Source organism: Mus caroli, chromosome 13 (assembly GCF_900094665.2).
Source record: "Mus caroli chromosome 13, CAROLI_EIJ_v1.1, whole genome shotgun sequence".
In the NCBI taxonomy this organism is placed as follows: domain Eukaryota; kingdom Metazoa; phylum Chordata; class Mammalia; order Rodentia; family Muridae; genus Mus; species Mus caroli.
In genome coordinates this window covers 17251467-17267720 of record NC_034582.1, presented here as the reverse complement: position 1 = coordinate 17267720, position 16254 = coordinate 17251467, and the positions used below count along the sequence as shown (strand labels likewise).

Sequence of the window (16254 nt, the reverse complement as noted above, 5' to 3'; positions counted from 1 at the left end):
AGCTCTGAGAAACAGAAACGCAGGTTTTACAGTCAACAGAAACAAAACTTAGCTACAGACTTAAAAATGGTTCCTAAGAACAAAAAGGAGTCAGGATGGTTCATCACCTACCCAACCAACATTAAATTAATTCTCAAAAAAAAAAAACAAACCAAAACTCAGTACAACTGTCAGGAGCCATCTAGGTAAGGCTAACTATCTGATAACTATAGGCCATAAACTAGGAATGAACAGTTTATTGTAGGTGTAAGAATAGAAGATAAATATTGACAGAATATATCTATACAAAACTTCAATGCTAATGAAACATTAGTCAAATGATTTGCAAACTTAGACCTAAGAATTATAATTGTAAACTCTCAATGAACCTGTGGAGCTAGAAGCAGAAAATGAATATTTAGTTAAATAACCAGCCTTAATGGAAACACATGTAAACATTTCTGTTGTTACGTCTTATTCTATTTATGGTTTGATTTTGTGTTTGGAGTTATTGTAAACTTTTGGGGAAAAAAGAGCTTTCAAATATCATGTTGATCTATTCTCCTAAAAGAGTACAAAGATTAGGAATGATGACATAAGTAAGCAGAAGGAGAATAGAAGAGAAGCAGAGTAGAAACCAAGTAGAAGCAGAAGAGACAACAGAAGATATCAGAACATAAGCAAGGCAGGCTTATTACTGACAGCACAAGAGCAGCGCTTCTTTCTAACAGACTTGGGAATAATTCATATAGCAATAGAACGGTAAAAGCTTTTTCTCTCTCTATGCAATAAAGGTTGAAGCTTATTTTCCATCCAGAATGAGTGAGTTTTTTCCTGCACTGAATCTTGGGCTTTTGCTCCATGCACCATACATATATATATGTATATATATGTGTATATATATATATGTGTGTGTGTGTATATATGTATATATGTGTGTGTGTGTATATATATATATACATATATATGCATATGTAAGTATAAGGTGTGTGTGTGTGTGTGTGTGTGTGTGTGCGTGTGTGTAAGTATGTAAGTTGATGAGACAGATTGTTGGGCCCAACAAAAAGGTGAATGCGTGCTTGAATGTATGTGTGTTTTGTGCACATTTTCTTGTGTAAGAGTGCTTCATTCTGCAAGAGTGACTCTCTTTTCCTAGTTCACTAAAAGTTAATTGCTTCAAGCCTCCTTCTCACCTGGCCAGTAAGAAGTGAGGCTCCCAGGCAATGGAAAAAAGGAGTCTTAACAACTAACCCTTTACTTAACCCCCTGCTGTTAGCAACAGGTGATAATTCCCATGAAGCCATCAAAGAGTAAATATTATTAATACTAATCAACCTTTACTTTCACAAGTCCAAGATTTGTTTCCCCACCCCCTCCGCTGTTGCTGCACCCAATCAGCTGCCTTCCAGAGAGGACCAAGCCCAGGGCATAGGTCCCCCAAAATAACAAAGACCCTATACCCAGAAAAGCACAACGATATCAAAAATAAGTGAATGAACAAACCGTAGCCAAACAAAAGGACACAAAGAAACTGTGGAGTCTCCTATCCCTTAGTCAACCACTCCTGAGCATGAGAGCCACCTTGGAGTGTCTGACATACCCCATGTGGTCCCAAAGAAGAAAACGGATCCTCCCTCTCTCAGCAAATAAAAAAAAAAAAATGACAGTTTACTATTGTGGCTAGACCTCATTCATTCATTCATTCATTCATTTTCAAACATAATAAAATAAAATACCTACCCCACCTCCCAAATCACATCAATGTTGGAAAAGACAAACCAACAGAAGGAAAAGAGCCCAAGGGAAGACACAAGAGTCAGAGACCCTTGTTTACATACGCAATCATATAAACATACTAAACTGGAAGCTATAATAGAAACTCAGAAGACCTGGTACAAAACTATGCAAACCCTATGTATCTTCTGTCTCTGTGAGTTCATGAGAACTTTGCTCATGTTGATTTGGAAGGCCTTGTATTTTGGTGTCCTCTGTCCCTTCTGTCTCCTTGAGCTCTGTGGGGAGGGATTTGATGGAGACACCTCATAAAGGGCTGACTGTTCCAGGATCTATGATTCTCTGCATTATGTCTGGCTATGGTCCTCTTTCCTTGTTCCCATCTGCTATAAATACCTCTATGTGTGAACTCTGCCTGTGACTGTTTCCTCTATGTGATCAGAAATAGGGAGCTGTGGTTGCTCAGAGCTTGCCAACTTTCACCTTCAATTTTTTCCTGACCAAAAAATATCTGTGTAAAACCCTCAATCAAATCAAAACCCTCCTAAGTATTCCCCAAGATAACATGCAGCTATGGCAGAAAGAAGTGGAGACTGTGTGATCCTCTCTGCCCCCAGGGATCATCTGCAAATGAAGCAAAGATGACAAATAGGGTGTTTAGAAGTCCTTTGAGTACATACATTAATGACACACAGGTGAAAAACACACAAGGACCAGCTGTGGGGAGACGGACCAACTTTACTGGAGGCGATTCAAGGTTTATATAGTTTTTGGTTAAGGGGGTAAGAATGTCCAGGGTGGGCAAATGTCATTGGCTGAAAGCTTAAGGTATTGAGATGCCTCATTAGCATAGGGAAACATTCCAGGAATCTCGGGTACTAATTGAATGATTTCTTTTCTTCTTTTTTTTTTTTTTTTAATTGTATGTAAGTACACTGTAGCTGTCTTCAGACACTCCAGAAGAGGGAGTCAGATCTCATTACAGATGGTTATGAGCCACCATGTGGTTGCTGGGATTTGAACTTTGGACCTTCAGAAGAGCAGCTGGGTGCTCTTACCCACTGCGCCATCTCACCAGCCCCTGAATGATTTCTTATTGGGAAAAAGGAAGTTGAATCTGTAATCTAACTAAGGCTACGTGACATTCTGCGGGTAGAGGCATGTGCGGTTTAAGGTCAGAGAAAGGGGAGCCCTGCTAGTAAAGGGAGTCCTTCATTCGGTACTGAGCCCAGGAGGTTATGAGAACAATGGCAGACTTCAAACTTAATTAGCAGGGCAACAGCCTGGAATGTCCAGTGATGCTGTAAAAACAAGGACACAGACACACACACACACACACACACACCATGAGACTATAATTGTCTCATTACCAGTACCATAGGGCAAGCTACCACTTTATTGATTCTTTATTGATTCACTTACTTCATTGCTGTGACTGTAGCCTAAGGTATCCTGTGGGACATATAGTCACTGCTTCATGGTAGCTAATGACTATGTGCTAGCTAGTTCAACTTGACAAAAGCTAGAGTTATCTGGAAATAGAGGACCTGAATTGAGAAAATGCCTCCATAAAATGCAGCTCTAAGGCATTTTCTCAATTAGTGATTAATGGGGGAGGACTCAACCCATTGTGAAGTGTGCTATCCCTGGGGAGATGGTCCTGAGTTCTATATAAAACAGGATGAACAGCTATGATGAGCAAGCCAGATGAGCACCCCTTCATAGCCACAGCATCAGCTGAGTTCCTGTCCTGATTCCTTTGATGCTGTAGAAGTGTAAGTCAAGTAAGCCCTTTCCTCCCCAAGTTGGTTTGCTCATGGTGTTTCATCACAGCCATGGTAACCCTAACTGAGGCAGGTCTATCACTCCTGAAGGAAATAGATCCACCACAAAACTCCACTACTCCTCTGGCTCATACATTCTCTCGACTCGTTCTTCCAAAATGGTCTCTTAATAACATCAAATGCTGAATCACAACCGCATTTCACATTCACTTGAAGGGTGTGACAGTGGATTCTCAGAGTTTTCTTTCTTTGTTAAAGACACAAGAGATTTAGCCTTCTTTTGTAAAGTATCTCCATAGTTATGATATTGATTCACATCTGAAACACAGGAATAAACTGTGGCCAGGAGCCCCCACCAAGACCAGGAGAGTGAACAGGAGCCCCCACCAAGACCAGGAGAGTGAACAGGAGCCCCCACCAAGGACACGGCCAGTAGCCAGAAGCCACCTTTCAGGTCATCCCAGCACAACTCCCATTTCTGGATCAGGGGTGCTTCTCACACCTCTACTCTGAGCCCTGTGCCCACAGTTATCTACATTACTTCACATAAGGAACTAGAAAGTCCCTCCTGACTAGGATGCTATGATAGTGCCAGGGAAGTTTAGAGAACCCTCCCACCAAAAAATAGAATAAAATAAAACAGACAGGAGCCGATCTGATGCAACTTACAGCAAGGTCTTTATTCTATTTGAGCTAGTTCGGGTCCCTCAGCTCACCACTGATACGCAGGACAGTTTTGGTGGAGAGAAGAGCCCCAAATGTCTATCAGGACAAGGCTTTATAGTAAGCAACAAGCAGGGAGTACATGTGCAAGCATCTAATTGAAAATCTACTGTGGCCTTTAACATAATTGGCTGGTGTTGGGAGTCATATCACAAACTTAATTTCTGTTCTCTGCTTTAGTGGTGGTTAGGCAGGGGGTGGGCTTGTAACCTGGGGGTGCAGGTTTGTTGGGGGAATAACCTGGAGAAGTTGGTCTTGTTGGAGGTGTAACCTGGAGACTGGAACTTTGTCTGGGTTTTGTTGGGGGGCAACTTGGAAACTAATGTTAGGTACCAGCCTGTTAGTTTACCTGAGTTCAAACTTAGACCAGGTTCTCCAAAATTAGAGTCTTGAATTTAAAAGATTTGGCCTCTCACTATGTGACAGATAGAACCATCCCTACCACAGATGAATTGTATAGATTTTCTTAAAGCTTTATAGAAGGCTATTGGATTTTTGAAATAAGGGTGGTGAGCCAGTCAAGATTTTGAGTCCCATTTTGTAGTTTAGTATACAAGGAATAAAACTACCAAGTACACCAATGACCTTGAACTGCCTGTGGTGTAGAGTCAGGGTGTCTCTTGTCTGTTCAGATCCTTGTGGAAGCTTAGTCAGAAAACAGAATCTTTGGTCATCTCTATCGTGTATTCTGTGACTGTGTTTAAAGAAAGTCTTAAAGATGAAAAGGCAGACACCACCTACTCTGAGACTCAGATGTGAGTCCCAGAGTAGGTTCACAGCTGGGAATTGGGACAGAGGACAGGACGAGGAACTGGGAACTAGTCCCAGAAGCTTAGTGGGTTATATTTTTTTGAGGGTGGGGGCGGGGGCGGGGATGGTGACAGGATCAAGCGCTTTTGTTGATGTTCTGCTTTCTGAGTCCACATTTTCCTTCTGAGCAGTTAAACCCTATTGATGGCTAGGATAACTTCTGAGTCAAACAAAGGGAATGATTTGGAGGAAGAAGGAAAGCTGTGCTCCAGAGACCGAGACTGTGCAGACTTTTCTGACAGGGTGGCACTGACAACTGAAGTCTTCGCTGTGCTTGACTTGAGCTGAGAACCACATGAATCCTAAAGTACAAATACAAACTGGGAAGCCTTACCCTGGCAGGCCTGACCCAGCACTCACCTTCACCACAGGCTCTACAGTGAGGAGAATTCACTGACCTACATATACTAAGTTCACTGACCTATATATACTAAGCAGTTTCTTTAAAAGGAAACAGTTAATTCTCTTTACTGAGCAACGGAGGATGAGAGGGGGTTTGAACCTCAGAATCTCAACTCCTCTGATACCAAAAAGATTGGAACTAATCTCTCAGCTGTCGCCTCACAAATGCTGAAGCATCTCTATCCCCATGTTCAGCATCAGACACCCCTGGGGTAGGTTTCCACTGAGGCTTCATATTATGTCTCTAAAAAGCTTTGAGAGTTGGAAGTACTTTTCAGTGTGTTAAGAAAAACTCTTGAAAGGCAAACCTGGTGGCCTGTGCCTTTAATCCTAGCACTTAAGAGACAAAAGCAGATCTCTGAGTTCAAAGCTAACGAGGNCTATAGAGAGAATTTCAGGACANCTAGGAAAACACTGTCTCAAGAAAATAAAAAGAAAGGAAGAAGAAAGGAAGGAAGAAATGAAGGAAGAAAGAAAGAAGAAAAAAAGCAAAAAGAAAAACTGTGTTTGCATCAGCCACCATCTTCACCTGTTAATATTATGACTCCATCAGGAAGATAACTTTCATAAATTTGTTCACAAAATGGTTTATGCCTATACTTTACTATACTTTTAATACAGCCATCATTTTCTTTGACTTAGTCTACTAACTAATAGTGTTTTGCCTTGATAGCAAAGTGTTCTTTCCTACACCTGCCCCTAACATTTTCCTGTTTCGACTTACAATACCACACATGTATTTAGAAGCCTGTCCCATTGAAAAGCTGTATTAGTAATTAGGACAAAGCATAACCCTGTTGGACTTGCAAGGCGGTGAGCTAACACACGTGAAGTAGCTGATTTTAGTCTCACTTTAGAAGGATGAAGCAGGGAGGACAGATTCCATCATATCTACTGACAAATTGAGCCTAAGGGGAGGGAGTACCCCTGTTTTACTATGTTGGCATGAGATTCAAAAATTACACTTCAATTTGAATGCAAAGCCTGTCTTCTAAAATAGTTTACTATGGTGTTTCTTGAGGAGTCAGGGACAATAGTCACCCCAACGCTCTTCATTTCGTTTCGTTTCGTTTCATTTCATTTGAAAGAAGAAAAGTGACTTTTTCTGTATTTCTGAGACAGAATCCATAGCCTGGTCAGAGTTGTGGAATTTCAGAAACATAAAGAAGGGCCTAGGAAACTCATAAATCCTAGAAGGATAATACAAGGGGTAGACATTTAAGTTATCATGAATTAAAGATATTTGTGGAAAATCATTTTGGTAGCTTGGTTGCTTGGTCACTTGGTTTGTCACAAGTTCTGTTTATTTCTTTCTAGATAGCTTCTAACTCATAATCCTCCTGCTGTAGTCTCCCTGGGCCTGGGATTACAAGCTCACATACATTACAGGGCAATGGCAGCCATCTATTATCCAGCAATAAGTTTGTTTGGGGAAGGGGTGCTTTTTGTTTTGTTTTGTTGGTTTTTTTCTTTGCTTGTTTTTGTTTTTGAGACAGGGTCTCACTATATAACAATGACTGGGGGGAAAAATGGCTGTGTGGACTGGCCTCGATTCAAACTCATAGGAAACTCCCAGCTTCTGTCTCCTAAGTACTGAGGCTAAAGGGATTTACCATGAAGCCTCTCTTAAGTACAGTCTTTTTCTCTTTCTTTTTCTCTCTCTTTTCCCTTTCTTTCTTTTTCCCTTTCTTCCTTCATTTCTTCCTTCCTTCCTTCCTTCCTTTCGTCCATTTTTTCCCTTTGTTTTTGAGATAGGTTTTTTGTGTAGAACTGAATATCTTGGAACTTGCTTTGTAGACTAAGCTAGCCTCCAACTCACAAAGATCATCCTGCCTCTGGCTGAAGAATGCTGGGATTAAAAACATGCACCCCTATACCCAGTAAGCTTCAGTTTACCAGCATTGGTGTCTGAAAGGCAGTCTTCTGCCTAAGCTACTGGGATGAAATTTAGTTTCACACAGAACTCAGAGATCTTTCAAACTGATTTGCTAGCAAAGTGATAAATGAGATTTCTCAAAGTCTTCATCTCCCAGAGTGCATGGCAACATTCACCCTGATGTCCACCTCAGTGAGTCAGCACAAGAGGCCTGAGAATTGCATGACCAAGGGTCAGAAATACTCAAATGTTTAGCATCAAGGAATTGTTCGCTAAGGAGAAACTTAAATGTGCACAAAACCACAATCTATCCACACAATAAAAGAAAACAAATCAGGAGGACAGCGAGCAACTCTCAGCTCAGGGGAGTTCTGTAGAGAAGCTTGGAGTTCTGAAGGTAGAGAACATGCTGGTGGTGCTTGTGGAGAAGAAATACCATGTAGCCACTGGCCCTCCCATTGCTCTCTGCAACAGGATCAAGTAGGATCCTGAGCCTGAGGAAAGTGTGTTTGTCCTTCTGGCTCTCTTTAGAGAGTAGCTGTACTGAGCAATCTTACTCAGCATGGCATTTTCATGCTGATTTTCTGGTGGAATGGGGAGGCTTTTGAAACCTTCAAGCCCACCCCTGGTGACCAATTCCTCCGACAAGGCCAAAGAAACTAAGTTACAGTAAACTGGTTCACTCACCTCACCTCGGATGGGACAAGCTCTGCATACTTTCTATCCTAACTTGGATGAACAGATGTTCTTTAATGTCATCATAGGAATAGTGAAGTGACAGGGAAATTTTTGAAGATGAAAGCTGGCAAGCTCTATGTACCCACAGCTTCATATTTCTGATTATATGAGGAACCAGCCCCTAGCAGGATTCACAATTGGAGGTAGTTCCATGAGGACCTGACCTGAAGCTAGGAAGGGGTTGAAGCATGTCAAAAACCTTCATATTTTCTTGTCCTGAGAACAGTAGTTTGGCTGCTCCCCTGCCTTGCTCTGGTACCAATAGACTCCAGCAGAGAGGCTTCCCCAGGTATGGACCTTTCTTGTGCATGTAGCAACTGATAAACTCGTGCATCTCCAAGCCTGTGAGGGCTGGTGCTTGTTTTCCTGACCTATGAAGCATCCTGAGCTGAACTCAGAGTCCAGGCCGTTCTTGTCAAGCCCTGTCAAAAAAAATTATACATCACTGTCTTATCTATTTTTTTAATTTTAAAATAAATTTAAAGTTTATTTGGTATGTCCCTGCATGTGTTCATATGTGTATCTCAGCACGCATGTGAAGGTCAGAGGACAGCATGTGGGAGTCAGTTTTCTTCTTCAGAGGCAGATCAGCCTTTCTGAGTATCATCAGGTGCTTTTACTCACTGAGTCATCTCTCCAGCCCCCTGCCTGTTCCTAATGCTGAACAACCTCTCCATCACTCAACATTAAACACATCTTTCTTCTCTCCTTCTTCATGTTCTTACATCACATCCTTTAACATCAAACTACATAGAGTGACTTAGAAGATGTTAGTTTGTCTGGTTCTTTATGTCAGACACTTAGAAAAGGGCTTTAACATAAGATCTGTGAAGATAACATGAGCAATGGATGTTACCTACAGATGACAAGTCACATTTACATCAGAAAGTCAAAGAGCTATAGGGATGGTGAAAAGATCTGCTCCTCTTGCAGAGAACCCTACTTCCTTACCCAACATCCACTTCAAAGGGTTCATGGTAGCCTGTAGCTCTAGTTCCCTGGGACCCAAAGCCCTTTTCTGGTCTATGTGGCACCTCTACAAAGGTGGCATACACTCACACAAACACATACTCATAAATAAAAAATAAATCTTCTTATTGGAAAAATAAGCTAATTAGTAAGCTAAAGTATGATACAACACATGCCACTTAAATATGTTGTATCTATAATTCAACCATTCAAAAAACAAATACCTAGTCATCATTATAAAGTAGACCCATGATGTTCCCAAAATGTTATAGGGATTCCAGTCAGGTATGACATGTAAGATTTTTTCTAATGGCATAAACATATCTCTAACAATTCAACAACTTTGTGTTCAGTGGCGACATGAATGCATATTTTTCAGAATGTGTCCATTAGATTCTTAAAATCATGTCAGTATCTTATTGTACAGACCCAATTTGAGAAATTAAACAATGAATTCTTCATTAAAATGAATGTAGACTCAGATCCTTTTGCAGCTCTCTGATGATACAGAGCTGGATGGCTCTGTGGAGTGCACCCGGGCATTAACAAAGGGCAGCTGCAAACAAGCCTTGGTCTGCTTCAGTCACACTCATTGATTGACCTTGGAAAAAGAAAACCTAGAAACCTCAGACATATTAACTGAAACATTACTGTGTGCTTGATATCCACTTTCTGCTATATCTCCAGTCTATTCCTATCCCGAGCTTTTGTCCCCGCCGGCAAGAACACACTCAGGACAACCGGAATCTTCTGCGGCAAAGCTTTATTGCTTACTTCTCAGGAAGATCCCGACCCCAGAAAATGGAGTCCCTTATATAGCGCTCAGCCATGACGTTTCAGCACCTGATGTGGCGTGACAGCTCTTGATTTGTTGCTCCGCCCATCACACCACTATTACACCCCGAGAATGGGCAGTGACTAGGAGTGAGTTCACTCTCGCACTTGCGCACAAGGCTTGTTTACTAGTTAGTCACAACGGAGGCCAGCGCCATCTTATAATGGTGATTGCTCGCAGCACACGCACGGCTCTCCACAGCGATTGCTCGCTGCACGGCTCTCCACATATTCCCGCAGAGAACACTCATGAAATACAACACCATTGGAATGTTTCTGGGTATTTGGGTCCTGTCACTGGTGCATTGGGCTTCTGTTAATTAACTACATACTACATATCATTCTTTCATAATTCTAAGAAGTCCTTTCCAAGGATGGATTCTTACAGACACTTTGAATAATCACAAAGTATCCTCAGAGTGCTATCATTTTGCAAGGACAAATAAGGAATTCTTGGAATACCATGATCAAACCACTATGAATTTTTCTAAAAATTTACCAAATCCATTTGCATGCTTCCAGTCATGTTATTAATAAAACCAGTTTTATGAATTGTAATTAAAGATTATTTCTCAGGGCTAGATTGATACCTCAGTCATTAAGAGCACTGGCTGGCTTTTAGAGGTCCAAGATTCAATTTCAAGGAAACATATTTTAGCTCAGAACCATCTATCTAACTCCAGTCAGTAACAGAATTTGATGCTCTATTCCATCAACTCCAGGCCTCAGGCATGCAGGCATACATATGTTACACAGTCATAAATGCAGGAAAACACTTCATAAACAATTAATATATGCAAATATAAAAAGTTGACAGTCACTTCTAAAGAGTGGCCAAATAAAGAATAAGGTTTCTATATCACTGCAATTAGCTCAAGGCTATGAGTCACCAAGATTATTGTCTAAGAATAAACATACTATTAAGCTTCTATATGGGATTTGTTTCTTACCCACAACATAGTAGAAGTGAGTTCTTTCTTGTTTATTGATCAGATAGATGAGAGACACATTGTTTCAATGTCTCCCACTGTTCAGACAGAAGACCATCTCTGTGAATCAGCACAAAGGGGCTGAAAATCGCATAACCAAGGGTCAGAAACTCATGAATATTTACCATCAACGAATACTCCTCTAAAGAGAGACTTAGAAAAAGAGAAAACGCGCAATCTGTCCAATAGAAGAAAACAAAACAGAGCATCAGAAGGAGAACACTTTGAGCAGCTCTCAGCTCAGGAGGAGTTCTGTAGAGAAGCTTGGAGTTCTGAAGGTAGAGGACATGCTGGTGGTGCTTGTGGAGAAGAAATACCATGTAGCCACTGGCGCCTCCCATGGCACCCTGAAACACTGCATCTCTCAGGACCATGATGATGAGTAGAATCCATTTTATTTCCTGACTTTCCAGCATAATATAACAATAGTTGTCTCCATTCCTAAGCTGTGATATATTCAGACTTGTACTTCTAATGGAATGGGTTAGGTTCATACTGATCAAAGCATTGAGTATCCAAAAGAATGAGAAGAATGGAAGGATGTGCCATGCAGACTTTGGCCTGAGCCTCCTCCACCCAGATCCTGTGGGACTGATGATGATGGCCTGGACCACAGTAAGGAGACTGCTGGTACAGATGGAGAGGCCCCGGGCCACCCTCTCCAGGTAAACAATGATCTTACAGCCTATGTCATCCAGGAAGTTTCTCAAACCAAAAGCTGCTATTGTCTTTCGAAATCCTTTTGTAAGAAGGATTAGGATGTTTGTAAAAGCCAAGTGGATGAGAATAAGGTGTATGGGTTTCTTCTTAACACCTTCTAATAAACAGAAGAAATAATCCACAGAAACAGAAATATTCCCCAGGGTGCCAATCATAGTCATGAAAAAAAATATTGTTTCCTTAATAAACTGCAAAACCATTTTTATTTATTGGATTGAAAAACTTGTATCCAAGACCTAAAGACTTTTTCAAGAAAGTGTCAGTTTTGCATAACAGCATTTTCTAGCATGCAAAAGGCAGTGGTGGATACATGCAATGTTGCAGATGAGGTCCCTGACACTCCCTTTCCAGGGAGACTCTGGAATAGTGTGTGTGCTCCAACAGTGAGTTTGGTAACTGGTATTCAAATCTACAAGTTTAAAGGAGAAATTCTTTTTAGTTGTACACTATAAAAATTGACTTGTTCCTCTCTGTGTCTCTGTCTGTCTCTGTTTGTCTCTATCTGTCTGTCTGTCTGTCTGTCTGTCTCTCTCTCTCTCTCTCTCTCTCTCTCCCTCTGTCTCTCTCTCTCTCTCTCTCTCTCTCTGTCTCTCTCTCCCACCTTCTCTTTCTCTTGCACACTCTTTGTGTGTGGGTGTGTGTATGTGTGGGTGTGTGGGTGTGTGCGTGTTTCTGTCATTCTGTCTGTCTGTATTCATGAATTATCCTTGGTAGCTCTCATCATAGCTAAATTGAATAACAAATTTCCCCAACTGAAATTTCTTCTTCTGTTTCTCATTCTATTTCATCATATTTCCCCACCCAATTCTCAAAGGCTGAGGCTCATCCTGACCCTTCCTGCCTTCCCCACATCACACACAGACACTGGGAAACCCTGTGCACCTGCAGCATCTCTCAGATCTGGTAACCTTACCTTCTACACTGTCTCCTCCTTTATTTGATATTCCTTTCTTATTTTCTTCTTGATTAATATAACTATTTCTATATCATTTGGATTCAAAGCTTTATAACTTTAATTGCTATTTCTTATTATTGTTTTGTTTTGTTTTGTTTTTCGAGACAGGGTTTCTCTGTGTAGTCTTGGCTGTCCTGGAACTCACTCTGTAGATCAGGCTAGTTTTGTATTAAGCATTCTGTAATTTCATTCTGTGTAAGAGTTCACTAGATACTTTTTAAAGTAGCCCTCAATGTCAATTTATATTGAATAATTTATCCAGACAGAGCCCAATAGTTAAAGCTGAGTCATCAAAAGATGTCCTTAAAAAAAAACTGTTGTGTGAAAAATTAATATAAGTGCCAGGTTGCAGCCAGTGAAGGTGTCTGGCAGACACTTGGGATGCTTCCTAGGAGAGTGGGTATCAGAGATCTGTGATCCCGGTGGATGGCTTCAGGGAATCTGTGGCCCCAGTAAATGATAAGGGCATCATAGGGAGCAAGGAACCACTCTGGACTAGGGGATGATGATTAAGTAAATGGGAGACACAATTAATGAGGTGTTAGGTGCTGCCATGGGATGAGTGCAGTTTTGTAGTTATGAGTTCTCAATATGGCTGCATGCAGCACAGTGAAGTATCCAGTTGTGAGCAGGGACTCTTCCATCTAAGAGGTCATGGTGGCATTTGCCTCTGTGGGGTCTTGTGAGCAGCGTTTATGTCAGTTTGCTTTACAGCCTGCTTTTCCTCCTGTTTCTTTTCCAACCTGTTTGTCAGGCAGGCTGCTTTGTTCTGCATCAGCCCAAGTTGATTCCAGGATTAGACTTCTGGAGGATGGTATTATTCATGTTCAGGGGCTCCATTCTCATTACTTAGGGTTTTATGGTTTTAGGACATCTTTTCTAGAAGAGGAGGAATCATGGGTCTGTGTGTTCTGAGTACATGGAGTGCCTCTGTTCCCTGCTCTCCTTCCTGCTAAAGCTCACATGGTTGTTTTAAATGTCTATGTCCTGGTGATCTCACACATGACCTGCATGAACTTAGCTTTGTGCCAGGTTTGGGTCCAGGTGGCCTCCTGACTTTAGAAATGTCAATTGCTGCCTTTCAACTGCTCCCTTAACAAAGAGATAACTATCACAAGTATCAGTGTATCCTAGAAATCACAGTACCATCCTACATATCTGCACATAATGAAATATGTTTCAGACATTAATAGCCATCTCATCAACCTTCATTAACATATTTATAATAGGTGTTAACTGTTCAAAGATTAGAATCTGTCACAATCCCTGATATCAATTCACCCCAAATCCTGATGGAAACTATTAACATTTTCTGTTTGTTCAATGCTTGCTTTCCTGGGGATCCCTACGTTTCTAGTCTTCAATTCTTGTTTTGACACTTCAAACTGCATTTGACACCAGATTCTGATCTTTTATTAAGTGATTCCTGTCTCATTGTCATGGACTGTAGGAGGAGGTAGAAGTGACTCATTTCCAATATTATCTTGGAAAATAAGATTAATTTAAAACACAGGATGGACTTTCTGTAGATAGATAGATAGATAGATAGATAGATAGATAGATAGATGATGCCATGATGGGTTTAATACCCAAGAGTCTTAGGCAGACTATATCTATCTAAGCTGGTTTTCTTTAAAAAAAAAAAAAAAAGAAAAAAACAGATTTTTGCTCTTTGCAACTTAGCACTGGGATAAAGTTAACACGAGCTGTTTCAGGATGGACTGATTCACAGCCTGAATCCTTATAACAAGAATTCTCAGCATAGTAACGATAAATGTTACACTTAATGGTTTATACTTCCACAGAGCCACCAGGCTTAGAATGATTGAAGTTGATAGAGGTACATAAAATACCATGTGATAGCACCTAGAGGTTTTAAGGATGGATATAGAAGGAAAACCTTCCATTTATGAGTTACAAAGTTATAAAAGAAAACATGTACCAATACTTCAAAAGTGGAAATGCATCAAAAGAGAAAAATACAAACTTTATAAACACTAGTCATACTGATAAGGCATAATGGTGACAAACATGGAGGCAAAGAAAAATAAGAGAATTTGTTTTGTTGGTTTGTTTGTTTTGTCTTGTTATTTTTGAGCAACAGTCTCCCTATGTAAACCAGAATAGCCTGGAAGATAATTATCTTCCTTCACAATCTCTAATGCCGACATTACATGAGTAGATTATTATTGTCTCAATTTTTTATAGATACTTGAAAGTCTTCTGTATCTTATTGATTCCTTTTATAAAAGATAACCTTAGGCAAAGACCCACCCAAAGCTCTGTCCTGACTCCAGCCTGAGGATGGAGAGCAAAGCCTCGGCATTTCTGTCCCATTTCTGTATCTCCAAGAACTCATCTCCTTTGATCTTTCTAAACCCAGGGATGAGCCTTGTAAGGGTCAGAAGGAAATAGAGGACCCAAGGCTCACAGAGCCTCTCAATTACTCCCCATCTTAATCAGAGAGAGACTTCCGCTTTAATGCATCTCTCCATGGCACAGCTGAGGGCATCTAAGATCTTACCTCCATGTACTCACCTGGACCTCTGTGCTGCAGACAGGTTCTGGAGCAGCTCTGGGAAGGTGACACTTGCCAGGTCATATTTGTACTGTCTGGATCTGTGGGGCTCTTGTCTGCCATCCATCAGGTACTTCAGACTTCAGGTTTCATGTTGTCACAGTGTCAGGGGAAAGGAAGGCCACAGGGCCTCAGTCCCTGAAGTACAGCTGCCCTCTCTCCCACAGGTACAGCAACAGTTTTGCTCTGAAGTTATTTCCAGCTTAATTAGTGTTTAATTACTTTGAGAGGAAGGATGTGAGAAAATTAACTACTTACCAAGTTTCTGTGTACTGAGCTTCCCACATCTCCTGACTGGTAAATGGGCCAAAGCAGCAGCTGGTTACCTGTCAGGGCACCAGGTTCTGAAATACAGACCAAGTCGCTTTCTTCTCTTTCTTAAGTACTTTACCAGACAGAAATGTAATAAACGGTTCTCAGAACCTTGGGATACTGCTCCCTGTGCAAATTCCAAACATGGACCAAAACAAGTTTAGAATTCCTTGTTCTACCTGTATCCTTCAGGAATGAAGGGTTTTGCTATAATTGATTGTCTAAGTAGGCTAAGTATTTTTTATTAAACTAATAAAATTTATTTTAGACTATATAACTCAATATTAACATTTTTAAGTCATCAAAATAATTTATAATAGTTAAATGCCTCTTAAGTATACATGATATCTTCTGAAGCTAAAAGTAATATGTACTCAACCAGTTTTTAAAATCTATTTGGAACATTAAACATGATAGAAGTAGAAAATGGCTAAACTCACCAAGAAGGTCAGCACCGTCAGCAAGTACAGGACCCGCTATGGTGCCTCCCTCTGGAAAATGGTGAAGAAAATTGAAATCAGCCAGCACACCAACTACACTTGCTCTTTCTGTAGCAAGACCAAGATGAAGAGACAAGCCGTCAGCATCTGGCACTGTGGTTCCTGCATGAAAACAGTGGCTAGCAGGGCCTGGACCTACAACACCACCTCTGTAGTCACAGTGAATTCTGCCATCAGAAGACTGCAGGAACTGAAAGACCAGTAGAAGCCCTGCCATCTGAGACTTGCCTGGCCTGCAATAAACGGGCTATTTACAAAGAAAGAAAGAAAGAAAGAAAGAAAGAAAGAAAGAAAGAAAGAAAGAAAGAAAGAAAGAAAGGAAAAGAAAAGAAAAGAAAAGAAAAGAAAAGA

The 16254-nt window shown here is 40.8% G+C and overlaps 2 protein-coding genes across 2 annotated transcripts; one reads left to right on the top strand and one right to left on the bottom strand.

Annotated features, from left to right (window-relative positions):
* Window positions 1-10831: 10831 nt before the first annotated feature.
* Window positions 10832-12428, bottom strand: LOC110308358 (vomeronasal type-1 receptor 4-like). Its single transcript, XM_021180826.1, has 2 exons — window positions 12414-12428; window positions 10832-11794 (listed from the first exon to the last, which is right to left on the bottom strand). The coding sequence occupies exon 2, from the start codon at window positions 11756-11758 to the stop codon at window positions 10832-10834; it is 927 nt and encodes a 308-aa protein (XP_021036485.1). The 5' UTR covers window positions 11759-11794; window positions 12414-12428.
* A 3401-nt stretch (window positions 12429-15829) lies between these two features.
* LOC110308622 (60S ribosomal protein L37a-like) lies at window positions 15830-16108 on the top strand. Its single transcript, XM_021181044.1, has one exon. The coding sequence runs from the start codon at window positions 15830-15832 to the stop codon at window positions 16106-16108; it is 279 nt and encodes a 92-aa protein (XP_021036703.1).
* Window positions 16109-16254: the final 146 nt, after the last annotated feature.

What these genes read in the sequence shown, in the direction of transcription:
- LOC110308358 (XM_021180826.1), bottom strand. Translation starts at nt 11,758, where the DNA reads ATGGTTTTGCAGTTTATTAAGGAAACAATATTTTTTTTCATGACTATG.
- LOC110308622 (XM_021181044.1), top strand. Translation starts at nt 15,830, where the DNA reads ATGGCTAAACTCACCAAGAAGGTCAGCACCGTCAGCAAGTACAGGACC.